The 24,201-nt window shown below is 42.6% G+C and overlaps 1 protein-coding gene and 2 pseudogenes across 1 annotated transcript; 1 reads left to right on the top strand and 2 right to left on the bottom strand.

The window, feature by feature from the left end:
- Positions 1-293: 293 nt before the first annotated feature.
- Positions 294-3,938, bottom strand: LOC139391813 (cytochrome b-c1 complex subunit 7-like). Its single transcript, XM_071139378.1, has 4 exons — positions 3,861-3,938; positions 3,086-3,154; positions 2,785-2,951; positions 294-496 (listed from the first exon to the last, which is right to left on the bottom strand). Exons 1-4 carry the CDS (start codon positions 3,877-3,879, stop codon positions 419-421), a joined length of 333 nt encoding a protein of 110 aa, XP_070995479.1. The 5' UTR covers positions 3,880-3,938; the 3' UTR covers positions 294-418.
- Positions 3,939-4,162: 224 nt separating this feature from the next.
- Positions 4,163-12,120, bottom strand: LOC139391812 (transcription termination factor 3, mitochondrial-like; annotated as a pseudogene).
- A 191-nt stretch (positions 12,121-12,311) lies between these two features.
- Positions 12,312-23,746, top strand: LOC139391814 (phosphatidylserine synthase 1-like; annotated as a pseudogene).
- Positions 23,747-24,201: the final 455 nt, after the last annotated feature.

Genomic DNA, 24,201 nt, shown 5'->3' with positions numbered 1-24,201 from the left:
AAAGACAACTAAGAAATTTGTGCAACTAAAAAGTTGACAACTTTAGCCTATTGGGATATTTAAGGCCTTGAAAAACTTTTTGGACAAATGTATTGCTCCAATATAATTTTTTAAATATGCAACTGCCGTTTGATTATAGTTTAGTCAATTGTTATTTCCGTCTTAAAATTTGGGATTAAAGTGGATTCACTATAAATAAACATTACTGTGGTGATCAACATCCTGGTTCACATCTTAACCCAAAAGCTATTTTACCAATCTTGCAATACTTCTTAAACTCTCCACACTTGTACATCTTTTCCAAAAATTTAAATGTTTATTAAGCAGTCTTCCCACAGGGTACACTTTATTTGAAATATTACAGAGGACAACCATTCACCAGACCAAACAGAAGGAACATCAGCCCTCCACAGCAATCTCATTTCTTCGACCACTCCTCAACCTCTTTCCTCTCACGGATGACCTCTTTCAGGTAAGGCTCCAGGTAATGTACATCCTAAAGAAAAAAAGGTCAAACAGAAACAAAACATTAGTTCTGTCAACTTTCTTCCACCAACTGTACTTGACGTGGTAAATAGTATGTCATTTTTCAACATTAAACAGCTTTATAGGCATCTCCCAACTCAACTATTGCCCAATTCCAATCAAACCTTTAGTCTCTAATCCTACTTGCTTCATAATCTAATACCTCAATCATAATTATCCTACCTGCTTCATAGTGCTAAACTAATTGAAGAATCAATAAATATACACTGCTCAAAAAAATAAAGGGAACACAAACACAATGTAACTCCAAGTTAATCACACTTCTGTGAAATCAAACTGTCCACTTAGGAAGCAACACTGATTGACAATAAATTTCACTTGTTGTTGTGCAAATGGAATAGACAACAGGTGGAAATTATAGGCGTGGTTCTGCAGGGGGTGACCACAGAACACTTCTCAGTTCCTATGCTTCCTGGCTGATGTTTTGGTCACTTTTGAATGCTGGCGGTGCTTTCACTCTAGTGGTAGCATGAGACGGAGTCTACAACCCACACAAGTGGCTCAGGTAGTGCAGCTCATCCAGGATGGCACATCAATGCGAGCTGTGGCAAGAAGGTTTGCTGTGTCTGTCAGCGTAGTGTCCAGAGCATGGAGGCGCTACCAGGAGACAGGCCAGTACATCAGGAGACGTGGAGGAGGCTGTAGGAGGGCAACAACCCAGCAGCAGGACCGCTACCTCCGCCTTTGTGCGGAGGAGCACTGCCAGAGCCCTGCAAAATGACCTACAGCAGGCCACAAATGTGCATGTGTCTGCTCAAACGGTCAGAAACAGACTCCATGAGGGTGGTATGAGGGCCCGACGTCCACAGGTGGGGGTTGTGCTTACAGCCCAACACCGTGCAGGACGTTTGGCATTTGCCAGAGAACACCAAGATTGGCAAATTCGCCACTGGCGCCCTGTGCTCTTCACAGATGAAAGCAGGTTCACACTGGGCACGTGACAGACGTGACAGAGTCTGGAGACGCCGTGGAGAACGTTCTGCTGCCTGCAACATCCTCCAGCATGACCGGTTTGGCGGTGGGTCAGTCATGGTGTAGGAGGCATTTCTTTGGGGGGCCGCACAGCCCTCCATGTGCTCGCCAGAGGTAGCCTGACTGCCATTAGGTACCGAGATGAGAGCCTCAGACCCCTTGTGAGACCATATGCTGGTGCGGTTGGCCCTGGGTTCCTCCTAATGCAAGACAATGCTAGACCTCATGTGGCTGGAGTGTGTCAGCAGTTCCTGCAAGAGGAATGCATTGATGCTATGGACTGGCCCGCCCGTTCCCCAGACCTGAATCCAATTGAGCACATCTGGGACATCATGTCTCGCTCCATCCACCACACTGTCCAGGAGTTGGCGGATGCTTTAGTCCAGGTCTGGGAGGAGATCCCTCAGGAGACCATCCGCCACCTCATCGGGAGCATGCCCAGGTGTTGTAGTGAGGTCATACAGGCACGTGGAGGCCACACACACTACTGAGTCTCATTTGGACTCGTTTTAAGGACATTACATCAAAGTTGGATCAGCCTGTAGTGTGGTTTTCCACTTTAATTTTGAGCGTGACTCCAAATCTAGACAGCCATGGGTTGATAAATTTGATTTCCATTGATAATTTTTGTGATTTTGTTGTCAGCACATTCAACTATGTAAAGAAAAAAGTATTTAATAAAAATATTTTATTCATTCAGATCTAGGATGTGTTATTTTAGTGTTCCCTTTATTTTTTTGAGCAGTGTAGTAACAATATCTCCACCTTAGCCTCAGAGGCTAGACTTTGCCCTTCATTCCAAAGTCACACTGTAACCCTCCGTGAAGCCAGTTCCATTGCGTTTAATTGTTCCCTTCTAATCAGGGACTGATTCAGACCTGGGACACCAGGTGGGTGCAATTAATTATCAGGTAGAACAGAAAACTCCAGGAGTTGAATACCTCTTCACTATAGCATCAACTGCTATGAAACTTTAGACATATCTTCCATTTCCCCAGTGGCAGCGCAAAGCCATTAATGTACAAACTAACGTGTGAGACTATATGCACTGTACCTCTGACCCGGGTTCAAATATTATTTGAATTATTTCAAATGCTTCAGCGTTTGCATGCCTGGAGTGCCAGATGAGTGGAGTTTGCAGTTTTAGGACCATTTTATTAGTCCATTAAACCAGGCAAGGTTTATCAAACACAAAGTACTTGAAATTATTTGAGCCCAGGTCTGAATCAGTCCTGAATATGTCATTTGAGCCCAGGTCTGCTGTACCTCCTCATATTGAGTCCGCTGTTCCTTGGGGAGAACCGCCTGCTTCATGGAGAGGTCCAGGGCTCTCTTGAGCCTGAACATCCTGTCGTTGTACACTTTCTCTGGGAGACGCCGCAGGGCCTCTTTCACGTCGCTATCCTCATGGATTGTGTCATCACGCATCAGACCTGGAACCAAGAATATCCACAAGGCGAGATCTAACTGAAGATTCTAGATGTTTAAGACTGAGTGAATTAATTAGTCTTAAGACTCAGAGATGGCCCCAAATAGAATAAAAAACATTAAGACTCCCAAAAGTTACCAATTTTGTTGAATCCAGCAGCATTGTAGTACCATTTGCGAAAGCTGACCAGGAGTCTGCCTGTAGTTGCTGTGGGGGATACCAGAAGAGTAATTTGCTTGTCAACAAGATTGTTCACAAAAACAGCTTAAAATCCAGTTGCAATCACTGCAGCACAAAAGCAAAGAGACACCCAATATTATCCATGAATCTAAAAAGACATTGGAGTGGATCCACTAGAAATGAGTGAATTATAGAAGTAGGGACTGGAGGGAGGATTTGACAGTAGTATTATTTGGGCGAACCTAGAAGTGCACTCAAAACGCAAATATTACATGCGTGTTGGATAAGTGAATAGATTGCTAGTAGATCAGATGACCTACATATTACTAGCTAGGTGGAAACTGCTAACGTTAGATGTTGTTAGATAATCAAGCTGCACTGGCGTGGCGTTTGAAGGTTGCTCAGACCATAGAAGATTATTATAACTGTTATAGTACTGTTTTACCTAACCATTAGCCAACTGGCATACATTTAATTTAAATGCGCAATATGTCACTGGCACAAACCAGATTTCCTTAATTTGCCATAGCTAGCTAACATACTTCTTGCCTTTCGCGGGGACACAGAGGACGACAGAAAGTCTTTAAAAACATGGATTTGAACGCACCAAAACACTCCGCGTCGTCTTGTTTTTCCCCCACAAATCAATAGCCCCAATACTCAACAATATCTGCAACGTATCATCTCGATTTACGGGTAAAGAAATGATTAAAAGATAGGTGATTGTAATTACCTGGTGCCCTCGACGCCATGTTGTTCTGTCAAAAAAAAGTTTGAGTGGAATTGTGGGTAAAATGACGTTCTGAGAATGAGGTCATCCGCGGTTGCGCAACTCTGCACAAAACGTAAGAATTGAATTATCACACGAATTGAAATTATCCTCGCTATTTTTCCACGTTATATTTACTTATGAAGTAGGCTAGCTACATTTATCAAAGGTCCAAAATCATCCAAAATCTCAACAATGTGTCGAAATGTGGCACTCTTCTGGTCATGCTCATCGGCTCATTCAACCAGTTCAATAGTAAACAGCAATTTTCAATTGTAGAATATCTTCAACAAATTTATTCACATAACACACATATACAGAAACTGTAGTGTTTTATTAATTACATCGTCTTCTGAAACAGTTCAAAGTCCTTTAGTGTGGCTGATGCCACTTCAGTGCAGAAGGCCTCATCTGGCAGGGAGACAAGCTTGTCCAGACAGATGTAATTAGGCTTGGCAGGGTCATACTGAGCCTTATCTAGGTATTGCAGGAACAGGTGTCTTTCTTTGATACGAAGGTACTTTGCATTCAGGACCTGTAGAAAGGACAGATACCTTTTCAGACAATAGGTGATAGCAAGTCCAACTGAATCTGTGACATGTCTAAAGACAATTCACTGGTAATGTACTATGTCCCATCAGCTCAACAAAATAAAAATGTTTTTAGCCACAACTCAGTCCTTGGCCATGACCCAGCAGGGGTTACCCACTGTGACCCATAAGTGGTTCCTGATCCATCACTTGGTAAATACTACCCCACCCAAGTCACAGACGCGAACTACCTTAAACGCCTATTGACGAGTTTTGTTACGAGCCCGGACTTTTCTCTAGACGTGAACACGCATCGCTTGCGGAATGGTTTTGGAAACATAATGAACGAATCATTCATGTCAGCGAGAAATAATAAAATAAACAAATAGTTTAATTACTACACACCTTTATAGGGTTAGGGTTCCCACACGGCCATATTTACGTTACAGCGCTTGTTAACGGAAAACAGACTGAAGACAGCCAATTAGCACAGCTAGTCCACACTATCTGCGTCTCCAAACACCAGTGTGTAAATGGAAGACGGACGCCAAAAACATGTCGTCACTGAAAAATACTGTTGGATGCAACTGTGTTAAAACAGTGTACAGTAAGTATATTTAGTATATGTGAAATTATTTTGATGTGATATGAAAGTACAGTGCTTTCTGTTTGTAGAACTGTACAGCAATCGAGAATCGATTCATGTTTAGATGGAGTATTTGGCTGTTTCAGCTTCCAGAGCCTAAACACCTTTAAACAGAACATGAACTATAAGGAGTAAATTATTGGGCTAGGTAAACGCTAACATATCCAGATAATGTATTCTTTGCGAGTATCCACTATCCAAAGATGGATGATTCAGGACTGGTAGTTTATAGCTTACCTGTGGGAACTTTACAATCAGGTCATGGGGTATGTTCATGGTGTTGTGGATGTAGTCAAATATCTGGGTCAGTTTCTTCTTGTTAGCAGTAAGAACTTTGGGGATTACAGTGACAATGTGCTGGAGCTCATTTTCACGAAACCCCATCTCCAGTTTGCATATCTAGGATGAAAAAGACGGATTCTAAGAATTAATCCTATTTTTCTCTCCAAGAATTAAGACATATCACAGTTAATGTTTAATAGCGTTTGTTTGTTGTCACACCTTAAGATTCTCCTTAACTGTCTCCAAGCTTCCACACAAAAGTCTTGGAAGGCGAGCCACAACATCCCGTGTCTGAAAGATACGAATGTATTATCTTATGCATTATCTTACTGTCTGTAATTTGGGGTGTGAATAATGTTCTATAACAAATTTAGTGGGACATAATGTGACCAATTGCTGTTGTCTTGGGTCAATCCTTACACAACTTTTAAATGTAATTGTTTACTCAATTCAGACCTGACCTTCTGAGCACTAAGGCCTAACTGCTGTTGGTAGAATCCAAGGCGGTTGTCCATCCTCTTCACACTGAAGTTCAGCAGGTACGGAGCTCTGGACACCATGGAAGCCACAGACTCAGCGCTGAACTTCTTGGACCTAAGATATGCCACCCTAATGTGAAAGAGAGATTATTACCTAATTTTATACTACAGATTATTTGTAAATAATTTAACAATGAAATGTATCACCTGTCATAGTCCTATAAGAACTGAAGCTGAAAGACGAGATTAAACAGGTATATCAGTTGGAAAGACCAAGTTTCGTCTATGTCCCTAAGATAGTGTGGTGAATATTATCAAATAAGGATTTTCTTGAGTCCAAGTCAAACTAAGATTCTTTATTTCTGAGCTCAGAGGGAACAGAGTTATACAGCTCAGTGTAGACAGTCTGAATTCCGAAGCATTGGGTGATAAGCACATATCTTTATAGTTTCCTGTTCTTGGGAAGGACTTTCAGTTATCCTTTCATCTCTACAAGGACACAGGAGCAAGCTGGTTTGCAACACATAATTATACTCAGAAGAACAGTAGATTATAATAGGACATTTTCACAAGGTTAGTTACATGGACACACAATTTAAAACGTCCATTACAATAGTCAACCCTGTGTGTTGCTGACTGTAGAAAATGCAACCTGCCAATAAAACAACCATCCCCTCAACTCTGGTACCTGGCCTGCAGGTTCTCCAGGCTCTCTGTGAGGATGAAGGGGTTGTGGCTGATCAGATAACCCAGGCGAGAATCGTCCACTCCCAGCTGCTTCAGGAAGACCAGCCGTGGGGTCACGTCTGTCTGGAAGTCTAGCCTCAGCAACATGGAACCCACGTTAGGCCTCTGCTCCAGTTTCCATAGCTGAACACCTGAAGAAGGAACCGAAGGGTTAACACCAGGGTCACATTCATTAGTGCACAGCGTATCAAAATGCTCTGCAGTAGAAATAAAAAGCAAGTGTTTATTTTTGGGCTCTAGTAATCCCTCCCCATTTACTTCAGTTTGGTGCCTAGTGAGTACGATCCAGAGACATAGATATACATGACATCTATTGCTCTTGTACATTAGACAGTGAGGGAGTAATGGCGAATCAGATACAAACCCTAAATGAACCCAACCTACCTAGCTGTATAAGCTTTCCAAGCGTCTCTGACTCGTTGACATAGTCTTTCAGGGAGATGGAGACAGGAGGCAGGGCAGCTGGGATGTCCATATGAACTGCCTCCTCGTGACTGATCTCCTCTAATGCAGAGTGGCCTGGGGCATCATCCAAATCTGGAGAGGACAAAAAATATTAGGTAGAAATGACCACTGTGTTTTTATTTTATTTATTTCACCTTTATTTAACTGTGTGTGTGTGTGTGTACACAGGGGTGGCATTAGTACCAAAAGCTGTCTGCCACTCCTTCAGAAGAATCCCTCCATCTATGAGTTGATGGGAGACAGGATTCTGATATGACACCATATCAGTCCCAGGTAACTCATCAGTATTCCTGTGTTTCGTTTGAGATGGTTGGACCTTAGCATGAGATTCACAGTAACTCCGCACTCCTAGATTCCACCTCTGTCGCGTCTGAGATGGATTCGGACTTCTCTGGAGCACAGAGGGCAAGACTGGAACAATGAAATAATTCCAGAGGGCTGCAGGCCAATGCTGGGCATCTGTGGAATACTGAAGGGTGGTGATACCAACACTCCTTGACCTCAGTAAACTGGTGCATCTCTGACAATGATGGATACAAGTTAAAGCCATGTAGATATCTGTGATAAAAACACAGGACATTGTGACATGAGAAGGGGGTCTGTACATTGAACGTAACTGGAACACACCATCATACAAGTACGTTAGCCAATGCTATGAATTTTTAATTGAGCTTGAATGATGGGGATTGGTGTTGTTGAGTAAAGAAGCAACCAATATATTATAAACAATGAATAAGGGGCTAGCCAGAAGATCTGACCCACTTGCTTACAACTGCACTACGGACGGACAGCCTACCCTGTGTATATTAAGACACCGCGGAGCCAGCGCTAGATATGGCTCAGTAAACATAACTCAATCCAGGGATTTTTTTAAACTTAAAACATTTATTTCACCTTTATTTAGCCAGGTAGGCTAGTTGAGAACAAGTTCTCATTTGTAACTGCGACCTGGCCAAGATAAAGCATAGCAGTTAGAAATGAGTTCTAATCCGAATTATTGTTACACTGAGAATATGGAACGACTACTAAAGGGGAACTGACAACATGGGGAACTAGCAACATGGAATCTTATTAAAATCTGTTCATATAAACCCCCAGGAAGAATATGACACCTTTATTAAACATTTTCTGAAAAAGCGAGCACTTAGATATGGTCATTTTCATATAGGTCATTCTCAAAAATTCAATGAATTTAAGGCATTTGTGAAAATTTGATTGCAATATAGAATGGGAAAGCGGCTGTGCGTTTGGACAATTAATAGACTGCAGTAAATAAACATCCGTCTTGTCCAGAACCAGAATCTACGCAGACCGGTGTGCCATAGCCAATCAGAGCTATAGTAGGCCTATATGCAAATAAGCCATTTGCCACACTGCCATCATTCACTTTTGTATGGACCTCGCTTTATGCACGGGGGCATTGTCATGCTGAAACAGGAAAGGGCCTTCCCCAAACTGTTGCCACAAAGTTGGAAGCACAGAATAGTCTAGAATGTCATTGTATAATGTAGCGTTAAGACTTCCCATCACTGGAACTAAGGGGCCTAGCCCGAACCATAAAAACAGACCCACAACATTATACCTCCTCTACCAAACTTTACAGCTGGCACTATGCATTCGGGGAGGTAGAGTTCTCCTGGCATCCGCCAAACCCAGATTTGTTTGTTGGACTGCCAGATGGTGAAGTGTGATTCATCACTCCAGAGATCTTAGGCTTATGTGCAGATGCTCGGCCATGGAAACCCATTTCATGATGCTCCCGACTAACAGTTTTTGTGCTGACGTTGCTTCCAGATGCGTTTGGAACTCGATAGTAAGTGTTGCTACATGCTTCACCACTCGGCGGCCCAGTTTTGTGAGCTTGTGTGGCCTAGCACGCTGCGGCTGAGCTGGTGTTGCTCCTAGACGTTTTCACTTCACAATAACAGCACTTACAGTTGACCGGGGTAGCTCTAGCAGGGCAGACAATTGACTGTCGGTGCCATGTTGAAAGTCCTTCATTTGGCCATTCTACGGCCAATGTTTGGCTATGGAGATTGCATGGTGGTGTGCTCGATTTTATACACCCATCAGCAATGGGTGTGGCTGAAATAGCCGAATCCAATCATTTGAAGGGGTGTCTCCTTGTTCACCCACGACTCCAACATCATAATTACATTTGCTGACGACAACAGTGGTAGGTCTGATTACCAACAACGATGAGATAGCCTATAGAGAGGTCAGAGACCTGGCAGTGCGGTTCCAGGACAACAACCTCTCCCTCAACGTGAGCGAGACAAAGGAGCTGATTGTCGACTACATGAAAAGGAGGGCCGAACATGCCCCCATTCACATCGACAGGGTTATAGTGGAACGGTTTGAGAGTTTCAAGTTCCTTGGTGTCACTACACCAACAAACTATTATGGTCCAAACACACCAAGACAATCGTGAAGAGGGCACGACAATACCTGTTACCCCTCAGGAGACTAAATATTTGGCATGGGTCCCCAGGTCCTTAAAAAGTTCTGCACCATTGAGAGTATCCTGCCCGGTTACATCACCGCCTGGTATGGCAACTGCTCGACATCGTAAGGCGCTACAGAGTACAGGTCGACAGATGATTTTTCAACGCCGATACCGATTATTGGACGACCAAAAAAAGCCGATACCGATTAAATCAACCGATTTTATTTTTTTTATTTGTAATAATGACAATTACAACAATACTGCATGAACACTTATTTTAACTTAATATAATACATCAATAAAAATCGATTTAGCCTCAAATAAATAATGAAACATGTTCAATTTGGTTTAAATAATGCGAAAACAAAGTGTTGGAGAAGAAAGTAAAAGTGTGTGTGTGCCATGTAAAAAGCTAATGTTTAAGTTCCATGCTCAGAACATGAGAACATATGAAAGCTGGTGGTTCCTTTTAACATGAGACTTCAATATTCCAAGGTAAGAAGTTTTAGGTTGTAGTTAATATAGTATTTATAGGACTATTTCTCTCTATACCATTTGTATTCCATATATCTTTGACTATTGGATGTTCTTATAGGCACTTTAGTATTGCCAGTGTAACAGTATAGCTTCCGTCCCTCTCCTCGCTCCTACCTGGGCTCGAACAAGGAACACATCGACAACAGCCACCCTTGAAGTAGCATTACCCATACAGAGCAAGGGGAACAACCACTCCAAGTCTCAGAGCGAGTGACGTTTGAAACGCTATTAGCGCGCACCCCACTAACTAGCTAGCCATTTCACATCGGTTACACCAGCCTAATCTCGGGAGTTGATAGGCTTGAAGTCATAAACAGCGCAATGTTTATAGCACAACGAAGAGCTGCTGGCAAAACGCACTAAAGTGCTGTTTGAATGAATGCTGCTGGTGCCTACCATCGCTCAATCAGACTGCTCTATCAAATCATAGACTTAATTATAACATAATAACACACAGAAATACAAGCCTTTGGTCATTAATATGGTCGAATCCGGAAACAATCATTTCGAAAACAAAACGTTTATTATTATCACATATACCCTGACTCTGCGTGCAAAAAAAAAATCTGCAAATCGACATCCAAACATACCGATATCAGATTGTTATGAAAACTTGAAATCGGCCCTAATTAATCGGCCATTCCGATTAATCGGTCGACCTCTACTACAGAGGGTAGTGCCTACAGCTCAATACATCACTGGGGCCAAGCTTCCTACCATCCAGGACCTATATACTAGGTGGTGTCAGAGGAAGGCCAAAAAAAAACGTCATACCCAAGTCATAGACTGTTCTCCCTGCTACCCCACGGCAAGTGGTACCGTAGCACCACGTCTAGGTTTAAAGGCTCCTTAACAGCTTCTACCCACAAGCCATAAGACTGCTGAACAATTCATCAAATGGCCACCCGGACTATTGACATAGACCCCCCCCTTTGTTTTTACACTGCTGCTACTCGCTGTTTATCTATGCATAGTCACTTTACCCCTCCCTACATCTACAAATTACCTCGACTAACCTGTACCCCCACACATTGACTCGGTACCCCCTATTTATAGTATATAGCCTCGTTATTGTGTTAATTTTTTACTTCAGTTTATTTAGTAAATATTTTCTTAACTGCATTTATTGAACTGCAATGTTGGTTAAGGGCTCGTAAGTAAGCATTTCACGGAAAGGTATACAACTGTTGTATTCAGCAAATGTGGCAAATAAAATTGTGTTTGATCCATCTATTCTGCCAACAATGCCTTACTGTACAGTATGGAATTTTTAGGCAAATATAACTTGTTTAAAAAAAACCTTGTAAAGAGTTGGTTTTTAAGCATAAACTGGGAATTTCATATTTTATTATTGATATGATTGTTTGTTTCATTTCTGTAGTTAAAACGCTGTCAGTTCCACTTTAAGTAAACAGCCATTTTAGTCTTCATTCTAGCTATCAGTAGCAACAGCATCCATTATGGGATGGTATGTGGTGTTGAACAACAAAGGAGCTGATTGACTGACACTGCCATTCCAAAATGGCTGCTGTGGTTTTTGCTACCTAGCATGAGGATGAAAATGACCGTTTTCTTTCAAAACTAGCAGTTGTTCAATCTTCTCAGTGTAACAGTTGGGATAATTCGGAATATAACGCATTTCTCATCCCTGGATTGAGGTATGTTTTCTGAGCCATATCTTGCGCTGGTTCCGCAGTGTCTTAATATACAGATCAATGTTGTCAGACCCTAGTGCAGCTGTAAGGAAGCAGGTCGGATCTGCTGGCTAAAAGAGGGCATGTCTCATTGAAGCAGCAATGGCTAGCTAGATTGCGTAGAACAATCATACGGGGTAGCCAGCCAGCGTATAGAAATAGTGGTTTTTGCTTGTACAAAATGGATGACATCATGCAATAACTTACACAAATATGGGTCAAAACATGAATATGTCCCCTGAACAGGCGTAAAAACAACAAGATAGCGCCAATGTCAATCTACTCACGTGTGCACTCTAACCGAAGGATTACGGAAGTGTCACAGCCAAAATAGGAATGCAACAAGGCAGCTCAAACAACCTATGAGGGACCGATAAAAACAACTCCCTGTCTTTCATCGGGAATTTTATAATGTTACAAATAATTAAATATAAAACTATTTCCGATGAAAAATGGCAGTGAATGAATTGGGAGTGCTGGTATTGGAATGTGCATTCCCACTACACCCCTATATTTTGTTGAGTTGGTTGCGCCGTTGTCTGGTTTGCTCAGTACTCTCTCTGCCCCTTGTCGTTCCCAATACTCATCCATGTACTTATAGGCAGACGAACCTGTCCTGTCTGGAAGTGCTGACATATACTTAAAATAAATAAACTCCTTAGCCCTCGCCATGGCACCTGTTTTGGGGTCCCGGACATTAAGCAAGGATGATGTGAATTACATGTTACACTTTCGGATGATTAACGAGCAACAGGTGGAGGACATCAGCATCGACGTTTTCTACAAGCCTCACTCTCTTCAAGCCTCACACGTTCACTGTGGCTAGTTTGATTTACTTCGTATTTTCCAGGTAACCCAATGACAGTTGAGAGTAGACGGCTCATTGGACCAGCAAGTAGACCTAGTAGTTGTGATAACATGGCGTAGTGTAAACTCAATTGTATAACTGAACTACGTACATTTAGACATTTTCATGTTCCTTATTGTTATAAATACAAAAATCAAGAACTTATATTTTTTTGTCACATTTTCCGTTTACTGTGTCATCGTAAACCTTACTTTATCCTCTTGAGAATAATGTACATATTGCATATCTCAGCCAATGCTTTTTAAAATGTTAAACCCTGCTCTCTCTGCCAGGGAGGATACAGATGCTGACAACAACCTTCGAGTGGGTCTCCTGTTGGTTGTCTCCTTCTTCCTCATCATCAGTGTCCTGGCCTTCCCCAATGGTACTCACTCAGTCATTGCCTTGTACTTGACAATAGCTCAGCCCAGCACCTGGTAGAAAACGTGTGTCTGCATGGGGTGGGTGGGAGGAATGTTGTTCTAGTGTAGATCATTGGTCACATAATAGTTGTTCAGGTCTTTTGAGTTCTTCCAAGATTCGAAACTAGTCTACAGCATGGCCTTTTGCAGCTTGACATAGTTTTGATTGTACGAGTGAATGGGATACCCACTGTTTGCAGTATATGCTACGTTAACTTTGGAAGTGCAGTGTATGAGGGTTTTGGTAGAGCCACTCTTATAATGGTAGATACATGTATTCGTGTGTAAAGGCAGTATTTAATTTAACCACTTCAGGTCCATTCACCCGACCACATCCTGCGATTTGGCGCATGGTATTTGGTGAGTAGGCCTACTGCACAGTATATGTCATCATCAGGGGAACTCCTTTATGGAACCATGTTCATGGAACTCCGCTCTGATTGGTTCCTTCCTGTTGTTGTCAGGTATGAGTGTTCTGTACTTCCTGTTCCTGGTCATCCTCCTCTTCCTGAACTGGGCTCAGGTGAATAGACTCATGTACTGGGTGGACCCCAACCTACGCTATGCTAACCGTGAGGCTGATATCATGGTGAGTTATTTTCATCTCAATATGTTACTGTATTCATTCACCGCATGCCGGACACCATATTCGGTGGGTGTAGTTGTCCCTAGACACTGATCTTGGTTCAGTTCAGCATTTTTCCAACTGTGTCAGGTTATGATCGGGGGAGGGGCAGCTGTTCCTAGATCTGTACTTTGGGGAAACTTAACCCTGGAGCTTGTATTCAAGATGATCCATGACTCCCCCTCCATTCCCTCAAGCATTTATCCTATTACATCCATCCTTTAGTTTAAATCCATGCCATGTTTTCACAATGAAAAGGTAGGTTAAATTCTGATGAAGTGATCCTGGTTTAGGTTTGGAAAGCTCTCCAATCCGGAGGGTAATCCAATTACATTTGTAGGAGACCGAGGCGCAACTTTGGTTTTAGAAGTGGGACACGCACACATGTGTACACACACACACACTATTGTTCAAAAGTTTGGGGTCATTTGAAATGTCCTTGTTTTTGAAAGAAAAGCAACATTTTTATCCATTAAAATAATATCAAATTGATCAGAAATACAGTGTAGTCATTGTTAATGTTGTAAATGAGCAACCATCTCTTCTGTGTTCCAATGGCACATTGTGTTAGTTAATCCAAGTTTATAATTTTAAAAGGCTAATTGATCATTAGAAAACACTTTTGCAATTATGTTAGCACAGCTGAAAAATGTTGTTCTGATTAAAGAAGCAATCAAACTGGCCTTATTTAGACTAGTTGAGTATCTGAAGAATCACCATTTGTAGGTTCAATTACAGGCTCCAAATGTCCAGAAACAAAGAACTTTCTAATGCAACTCATCAGTCTATTCTTGTTCTGAGAAATGAAGGCTATTTCATGCAAGAAATTGCCAAGAAACTGAAGAGATCTCGTACAACGCTGTGTACTACTCCCTTCACAGAACAGCGCAAACTGGCCCTAACCAAAATAGAAAGAGTGGGAGGCCCCGGTGCACAACTGAGTACGAGGACAAGCACATTAGCTTCTAGTTTGAGAAAACAGACGCCTCACAAGTCCTCAACTGGCAGCTTCATTAAATAATACCTGCAAAACACCAGTCTCAACGTCAACAGTGAAGAGGCGACTCTGGGATGCTGGGCTTCTATCCAGAGTTGCAAAGAAAAAGCCATATCTCAGACGTGCCAATAAAAATAAAAGATTAAGATGGGCAAAAGAACACAGACACTGGACAGAGGAAGATTGGAAAAAACGTGTTATGGACAGACGAATCGTAGGTTTTAGGTGTTTGGATCACAAAGAAGAACATTCGTGAGACGCAGAAAAAATAAAAAGATACTGGAGGAGTGCTTGACGCCATCTGTGAATCATGGTGGAGGCAATGTGATGGTCTGGGGGTGCATTGGTGGTGGTAAAGTGGGAGATTTGCACAGGGTAAAAGGGATCTTGAAGGAAGGCTATCACTCTGTTTTGCAACACCATGCCATACCCTGTGGACGGCTCCTAATTGGGGCCAATTTCCTCCTACAACAGGATAATGACCCAAAGCACAGCTCCAAACTATGCAAGAACTATTTAGGGAAGAAGCAGTCAGCTGGTATTCTGTCTATAATGGAGTGGCCAGCACAGTCACCGGTTGTCATGCCTATTGAGCTCTTGTGGGAGCAGCTTGACTGTATGGTACATAAGAAGTGACCATCAAGCCAATCCAACTTGTGTGAGATGCTTCAGGAACCATGGGGTGAAATCTCTTCAGATTACCTCAACAAATTGACAACTAAAATGCCAAAGGTCTGCCAGTCTGTAATTGCTGCAAATGGAGGATTCTTTGACGAAAGCAAAGTTTGAAGGACACAATTATTATTTCAATTAAAAATCATTATTTATAACCTTGTCAACATCTTGACTATATTTCCTATTCATTTTGCAACTCATTTCATGTTTCATGGAAAACAAGTGACCCCAAACTTTTGAACGATAGTGTGTGTGTGTATGTCACTTAGAAATGTCCTTGTTTATATTATATATATATATATATATATATTGTGTGTGTGTGTAGTACCTTTCAACAGTTTGGACACACCTACTCATTCAAGGGTTTTTATTTTATTTGTACTATTTTCTACATTGTAGAATAATAATGAAGACATCAAAACTATGAAATAACACATGGAATCATGTGGTAACCAAAAAAGTGTTTTAAATAAAAAAAATACATTTTAGATTCTTCAAAGTACCCACCTTTTGCCTTGAGGACAACTTTGCACACTCTTGGCATTCTCTCAACCAGCTTCATGGGGTAGTCACCTGGAATGGATTTCAATTAACATGTGTGCCTTAATTAAGTTAATTTGTAGATTTACTTTCCTTTTTAATGCGTTTGAGCCAATCAGTTGTGTTGTAACAAGGTAGGGGTGGTATACAGAAGATAGCCCTATGTGGTAAAAGACCAAGTCCATATTATTGCAAGAACCGCTCAAATAAGCAGAGAAACTACAGTCCATTACTTTAAGACATGAAGGTCAGTCAATGTGGAACATTTCAAGAACTTTGAACGTTTCTTCAAGTGCAGTAAAAAAAAACATCAAGCGTCATGATGAAACTGGCTCTCATGAGGACTGCCACAGGAAAGGTAAACCAGGAGTTACATTTGCTGCAGAGGATAAGTTCATTAGAGTTACCAGCCTCAGAAATTGCAGCCCAAATAAATGCTTCACAGAGTAAGACACATCTGAACATCAACTGAATCAGGCCTTCATGGTCGAATTGCTACAAAGAAGCCCCTACTAAAAGACACCAATAAGAAGAAGAGACTTGATTGGGCCAAGAAACCCAAGCAATGGACATTGGACCGGCGGAAATCTGTCCTTTGGTCTGATGAGTCTAAATATACGATTTTTGGTTCCAACCGCCGTGTCTTTGTGATACGCAGAGCAGGTGAATGAATGATCTCTGCATGTGTGGTTTCCACCGTGAAGCATGGAGGAGGAGGTGTCGTTGTGTGGGGGTTCTTTGCTGGTGACATTGTCAGTGATTTATTTAGAATTCAAGGCACACTTAATGGTGCACACTTAATGATGCACCATTCCATCTGGTTTGCGCTTAGTGGGACTAACACGTTTTTCAACAGGACAATGACCCAAACACACCTCCAGGCTGTGTAAGGGCTATTTGACCAAGAAGGAGAGTGATGGTGCTGCATCAGATGACCTGGCCTCCACAATCACCCGACCTCAACCCAATTGAGATGGTTTGGCATGAGTTGGACTGCAGAGTGAAGAAAAAGCAGCCAACAAGTGCTCAGCATATGTGGGAACTATTTCTAGACTGTGGGAAAAGCATTCCAGGTGAAGCTGGTTGAGAGAATGCCAAGAGTGTGCAAAGCTGTCAAGGCAAAGGATTGCTACTTTGAAGAATCTAAAATATATTTGCATTTGTTTAACACTTTTTTTGGTTACTACATGATTCCATATGTGTGTTTTCATAGTTTTGTTGTCTTCATTATTTAAAAAAGCGTCCTCTCGCTGTCAACTGCGTTTATTTTCATCAAACTTAACATGTGTAAATATTGGTATGAACATAACAAGATTCAACAACTGAGACATAAACTGAACAAGTTCCACAGACGTGACTAACAGAAATTGAATAATGTGGCCCTCAACAAAGGAGGGGTCAAAAGTAACAGTCAGTATCTGGTGTGGCCACCAGCTGCAATAAGTACTGCAGTGCATCTCCTCCTCATGGACTGCACCAGATTTGCCCGTTCTTGCGGTTGACAGCGAGAGGCTTTTTAATTTTTAATTTAATTTTATAGAGTTCAAGTCAAAAGTTTGGACACCTACTCATCGGTCGTTCTGCCCATGAGCAAGGCTGTTATAACCCACTGTTCTCTGGGCGCCGAAAACGTGGATGTTGATTTAAGGCAGCTTCCTGCACCTCTGATTCAGAGGGGTTAAATGCAGAAGACACATTTCAGTTCAAGGCATTCAGTTGTACAACTGACTAGGTATACCCCTTTCCTTTCACACCACTGTATTATGTCTTCTCTGCCTTTTCTGTGTTCATGTCTTACCTGGCCTTTCTCCTCCTGCAGGAATATGCAGTGAACTGCCACGTGATAACCTGGGAACGGATCCTGAGCCACTTTGACATCTTTGTGTTTGGGAATTTTGCGGGCTGGGCCATGAAGGCCCTGCTCATCCGCAGCCACGGCATCTGCTGGACCATCAGCATCACCAGGGAGCTCACTGAGGTAAATAAAAGTGCATCCCAAATGGCACCCTATTCCCTATACAGTGCACAAATTTTGACCAGAGCCATATGGACCCTCAAAAGTGGTGCACTATATAGGGAATATGGTGCCTTTTAGGACACAGATGTCTTTGTGAAGTCCTGCTCAATTTCTAACAACAGATCACATTTCGGTTTCAGTCCATATGTTGCTTCTGATTTATTCTATTGGATGTGCTCATTTAAGTCAAATGTCAGCTCCTCATTCACCTCGCTCTCTTTCTGTCTCGCACTCTCAGCTGTTCTTCATGCACCTGCTCCCTAACTTTTCTGAGTGCTGGTGGTACCAGGTGATCCTGGACTTCCTGCTTTGTAATGGAGGGGGCATCTGGCTGGGCATGACTGTGTGTCGCTTCCTAGAGATGCACACCTACCAATTGGCCTGCATCAAGTGAGTTATCCTTCTATTGGATTCCTCCCTTTTCCTGTAGTCTCATGACAGATGGCACAATACAGTTAAACTACATTATTCTATTGAATTTCTGCCTGCTCTGATTAATTGCATGTGTGCTTTCTCATTTACACTGAGTGTACAAAACATTAGGAACACCTTAATATAGAGTTGCCCTACCCCTTTTAACCCGCAGAACAGCCTCAATTAGTCAGGGCATGGACTCTACAAGGTGTCGAAGCATTCCAAAGGGATGCTAGACAATGTGGACTCCGATGCTTCCCACAGGTGTCAAGTTGGCTGGATGTTGTTTGGGTGGTGGACCATTCATGATACACACAGGAAACTGTTGTGGTGGTTAATTTCTATACTATCAAATGAGGAGAGACAAACTTATCACACAAGTCAGAGTTCAACTAAATCTGTATTCACTTATTAATACGGAAGCAGGTCAATACAACACACGCATATAAAGTGAATTGATTGAGTGCTCTATGATGGCTGGTCGATGAATCCCCTTCAGGTGATTCGTTCAGAGCCCTGAGACAAAAGTACAAAGGTATTTTATAGCTAAGATAAACCCCCTTCAGTCTACATGACGAACAACAGATGTATGGAATGGGTCACAAGGTTAAGATTTGTATGAAAGATACTTATAATTCACAGCAGACAGTATCTGCGGATAAAAACAGTTATCTTTGTGTAGAGACCTAGGTCTGGCCCTGGGGTCATCTCTCCCTGGTACCCTATAGAACAGAAACATTAACTCATGCTCTGGAATGCGGTATCCGAAAGACATTGTAAATCTCCTGTCAGTGTTATCTCTGAGGCCCACTTTCAATTCACACAGACACAATAGTTATAAGAACCCTCTATGCTGTTGAATAAAACAACCGTTTTATGGAATAAAAGTATTATAACATAATCTTGTAATTACCACCATACTGTTGAGAGTGAAAAATCCAGCAGCGTTGCAGTTCTTGACACACTCAAATCAGTGTGCCTGGCACCTAGTACCATACCCCGTTCAAAGGCACTTAAATATTTTGTCTTGCCCATTCACCCTCTGAATGGCACACATACACAATCCATATCTCAAATGTCTCAAGGCTTAAAAATCATTTAACCTGTTTCCTCCCTTTTGTCTACACTGATTTGAAGTGGATTAAACAAGTGACATCAATAAGGGATCATAGCTTTCCCCTGGATTCACCTGATCAGTCTATGTAATGGAACGGCATGCGTTGTACACTCAGCGTATGTAATTCTCTTTTTGCCTGTATCTGTGTGTTTAACCTTGTGTGTCTGTGTCTGAACACTCATCAGTGGTACTTCCCAGTGTGTAGGTGTACCTCTGGTTGTATATCTGTATCTATGATGTGTCTTCAGAGACATCCATACGACCACAGGGAAGCTGAAACAAGTTCTGCTCCAGTTCACCCCAGCCAGCTATACCTACATACACTGGTTAGACCCCAAGTCCTCCTTCCAGAGGTTGGCTGGGGTCTACCTCTTTTTTTATGATCCTCTGTCAGGTGACCTCTGACCTGGAAATGATACATAGTATGTAGTGTCAGGGTTAGAATTCAGAATCCATTTATGTCATTACTCTGTGTATATTGACTGATAAGTCATTTGCGATTGAACACTGTTGTGAAACATATGGAGTTGAACAATATTTGTATTTAAAAATTTACAACAGTTTGTTTTCTATGATCTTGTCTTATTGACGGTGCTGAAGATTATGGGCTAGATGTTATGGTATCTAAGCTGTGAGTTCAGTGATGATTTTAATATACATGTTGCTGGACTACTTTACTTCCTGTCTGTCCTCCTTTCCTCTAAACAGCTGACTGAGTTGAACACTTTCTTCCTGAAGCACATCTTCGTGTTCCAGGCTTTTCACACACTCAGCTGGTGCCGGATCCTCCTCCTTGGAATCATCACAGCCCCTACTGTACGGTAGGGACCCCTCCAACATGCCACTCCACACGTGCTCTACATTATAGAGGCACAAGGGGGTTTTGACAGACACCTGCAGTCTCTTCTCATATAGATGGAATTGAGTTTAAGTAAGTTTTGAACTATTTCTGTAAACCGTTCTGTTTATCGTAATGATTTGACAGTCGTTTTTGTCATGGCTGTAGATAAACTGTATCTAATGTTCGTCTTCCTGTTCTTTCCGACAGTATTATGCGTATCTGATAGACACACAGTGCAAAAGAGTGGGAACACAATGTTGGATGTTTGGGTGAGTCTCGTCTGGATCCTCTAGTGGCCATTTCTAATGTTGCGACCATGTCATTGACAAACATGTCAGAAGTGCTGTGAATGGGAAATTAGGTCACGTACAGTTTTATTCAAAATATTGTAAAGATGCTGACCTCATCTCAGTCCTAAGCTAGTGATTGCCCTGACTAGGTGCTGGTAACCACGTGTGACCAGATTGCTCTCTCACTATTAAATAGAAAACAATGAGGGCCTTGTATGCCCCTGGCTTCACCCCTTCAATATTATAAGCACAGCAAAAGTCTATGTACCCTCTGCAGTCTGGTGACTAGAATTAATGAGGAAATGTATTTGTTTTCTGTGACTGTGTGCATTTTAACATAGTGCCATTAACAAAAAATATATATTTTGCTATAGATAATGCTTGTTGTAAAATGCAATTATTGTTAAAGGTGAATGTTTGGTGGTGAGTGTCCGTTAACAACGGTCTCTATCTAACCCACAGGGCCATAGCCTTCCTGGAGGCCCGTTAACGGTCTCTATCTAACCCACAGGGCCATAGCCTTCCTGGAGGCCCGTTAACAACGGTCTCTATCTAACCCACAGGGCCATAGCCTTCCTGGAGGCCCTAGCGTGCATCAAGTTTGGTCAGGATGTGTTCTCCAAAACACAAGGCCGGTATGTGTTCCAGTGGCTTCTGTGTGTGGTAAGAGCCGCGTCTCTCTCGCTCTCTGTGTGTGGTAAGAGCCGCGTCTCTCTCGCTCTCTGTGTGTGGTAAGAGCCGCGTCTCTCTCGCTCTCTGTGTGTGGTAAGAGCCGCGTCTCTCTCGCTCTCTGTGTGTGGTAAGAGCCGCGTCTCTCTCGCTCTCTGTGTGTGGTAAGAGCCGCGTCTCTCTCGCTCTCTGTGTGTGGTAAGAGCCGCATCTCTCTCGCTCTCTGTGTGTGGTAAGAGCCGCGTCTCTCTCGCTCTCTGTGTGTGTGTGCACGAACATGTGTTTACCTTAAAAATGATCCCTGCTCCAATTCTTATATCGCAAGTGTCCATAACAATGATGTGCTATTTAGGCTGTGTAATACCATTGGTATGCTCTGACATGTGACTGCTATATGGGAGATGAGTGCTCTCATTGTGGTGTCAGTGCTCTCTACCGCTCTCTCTGTAGGCCTTCATCACACTTCTCTGTCTGTATGGGATGGTGCGGTATGAGCCTGAGTTAATGGTAAGCCCACAGTCAACTGTTGCACAGAAAGACTATGTTGGCCATAAGAGTCTTTGTCCAGTTTAGTATTTTTAATTGTTATTTTTGCTTCTGACTGACTATCAAGAACCCTCTCCTTTAGAGCGTCTCTGAGCGTGAGGATGGTAACCTAAAAGACTTGTGTGGTTACGTCCCTGATGACATCACAGGTAAGCATCAGAGTCAAGTGGAAAGTATTTTTATATACACTGCTCAAAAAAATAAAGGGAACACTTAAACAACACAATGTAACTCCAAGTCAATCACACTTCTGTGAAATCAAACTGTCCACTTAGGAAGCAACACTGATTGACAATAAATTTCACATGCTGTTGTGCAAATGGAATAGACAACATGTGGAAATTATAGGCAATTAGCAAGACACCCCCAATAAAGGAGTGGTTCTGCAGGGGGTGACCACAGACCTCTTCTCAGTTCCTATGCTTCCTGGCTGATGTTTTGGTCACTTTTGAATGCTGCCGGTGCTTTCACTTTAGTGGTAGCATGAGACGGAGTCTACAACCCACACAAGTGGCTCAGGTAGTGCAGCTCATCCAGGATGGCACATCAATGCGAGCTGTGGCAAGAAGGTTTGCTGTGTCTGTCAGCGTAGTGTCCAGAGTATGGAGGCGCTACCAGGAGACAGGCCAGTACATCAGGAGACGTGGAGGAGGCCGTAGGAGGGCAACAACCCAGCAGCAGGACCGCTACCTCCGCCTTTGTGCAAGGAGGAGCACTGCCAGAATTACCTCCAGCAGGTCACAAATGTGCATGTGTCTGCTCAAACGGTCAGAAACTGACTTCATGAGGGTGGTATGAGGACCCGACGTCCACAGGTGGAGGTTGTGCTTACAGCCCAACACCGTGCAGGATGTTTTTCATTTGCCAGAGAACACCAAGATTGTCAAATTCACCACTGGCGCCCTCTGCTCTTCACAGATGTAAGCAGGTTCACACTGAGCACATGTGACAGTCTGGAGACGCCGTGGAGAACGTTCTGCTGCCTGCAACATCCTCCAGCATGACTGGTTTGGCAGTGGGTCAGTCATGGTGTGGGGTGGCATTTCTTTGGGGGGGCCGCACAGCCCTCCCTGTGCTCGCCAGAGGTAGCCTGACTGCCATTAGGTACCGAGATGAGAGCCTCAGACCCCTTGTGAGACCATATGTTGGTGCGGTTGGCCCTGGGTTCCTCCTAATGCAAGACAATGCTAGACCTCATGTGGCTGGAGTGTGTCAGCAGTTCCTGCAAGAGGAAGGCATTGATGCTATGGACTGGCCCGCCCGTTCCCCAGACCTGAATCCAATTGAGCACATCTGGGACATCATGTCTCGCTCCATCCACCAACACCACGTTGCACCACAGACTGTCCAGGAGTTGGCGGATGCTTTAGTCCAGGTCTGGGAGGAGATCCCTCAGGAGACCATCCGCCACCTCATCGGGAGCATGCCCAGGCATTGTAGGGAGGTCATACAGGCACGTGGAGGCCACACACACTGCTGAGCCTCATTTTGACTTGTTTTAAGGACATTACATCAAAGTTGGATCAGCCTGTAGTGTGGTTTTCCACTTTAATTTTGAGTGTGACTCCAAATCCAAACCTCCATGGGTTGATAAATTTGATTTCCATTGATAATTTTTGTGATTTTGTTGTCAGCACATTCAACTATGTAAAGAAAACAGTATTTAATAAAAATATTTAATTCATTCAGATCTAGGATGTGTTATTTTAGTGTTCCCTTTATTTTTTTGAGCAGTGTATATAAAGCATAATCATATTTGCTGATGTTCATCAAGGAGCCTATTCCCTGTTTGTCCTCTTGTAGGTGAGAGAGACTCTTGGAAAAACTCAGCCAGCTCATCTAAATGAAGGAGAGGCTCTGGGAGAACCAAAGCTGTCAATGGACACAATGATTAAAAGCAAAGAGAGCCAATGAAGGGACCACATCCCTACTGCACCCAACAACTCTGTGGGGAGATGGAAGGAGGAGAATTTGGGAGAGGAGGTTCAAGAGGTGGGGATATTACGTTGGTTGAATAGGTGGTTGAACAAGGAGAAAGTAAATTAAGCATAAACTGAATGGAAAAGGCTGAGCAGAGAGCTTTACTACATTTACCTTTTAAACATTTAGCAGACATTCTTATCCAGAGCGACTTACTAGACTTTGGTGACCACTCCCACTTTACCGTGTGTGTAAGATCAAGAACTGTTCAACAAAAGTTGCATTTACCTTTTGATGAGGAGGCACCAACTTTTGAGTTTACACTTTTAACATCATTTATTGTACACCAAGGGGTACCGAATGCCATTTTTTAAATGTTATTCCCCCCCTCTCTCTTTTTGTGTTGTTCAAATGATGACTAAGGATTACAGGATGGATTTTATTTAACTAAGAATGAAAAATGTAATAATCTGAAGGTAAAACCTGAAATGTTGAGATGCCCCGTTTACAACTTCAGTATTCAGAGTTTGATTCAGAATTTGAGTCAATTATTTTTTTG

The sequence above is a fragment of the Oncorhynchus clarkii genome, chromosome 32, assembly GCF_045791955.1.
Source record: "Oncorhynchus clarkii lewisi isolate Uvic-CL-2024 chromosome 32, UVic_Ocla_1.0, whole genome shotgun sequence".
Classification (NCBI taxonomy): Eukaryota; Metazoa; Chordata; class Actinopteri; order Salmoniformes; family Salmonidae; genus Oncorhynchus; species Oncorhynchus clarkii.
Note: the sequence above shows the minus strand (reverse complement) of the source record. Positions and strands in the feature narration are given on the sequence as shown.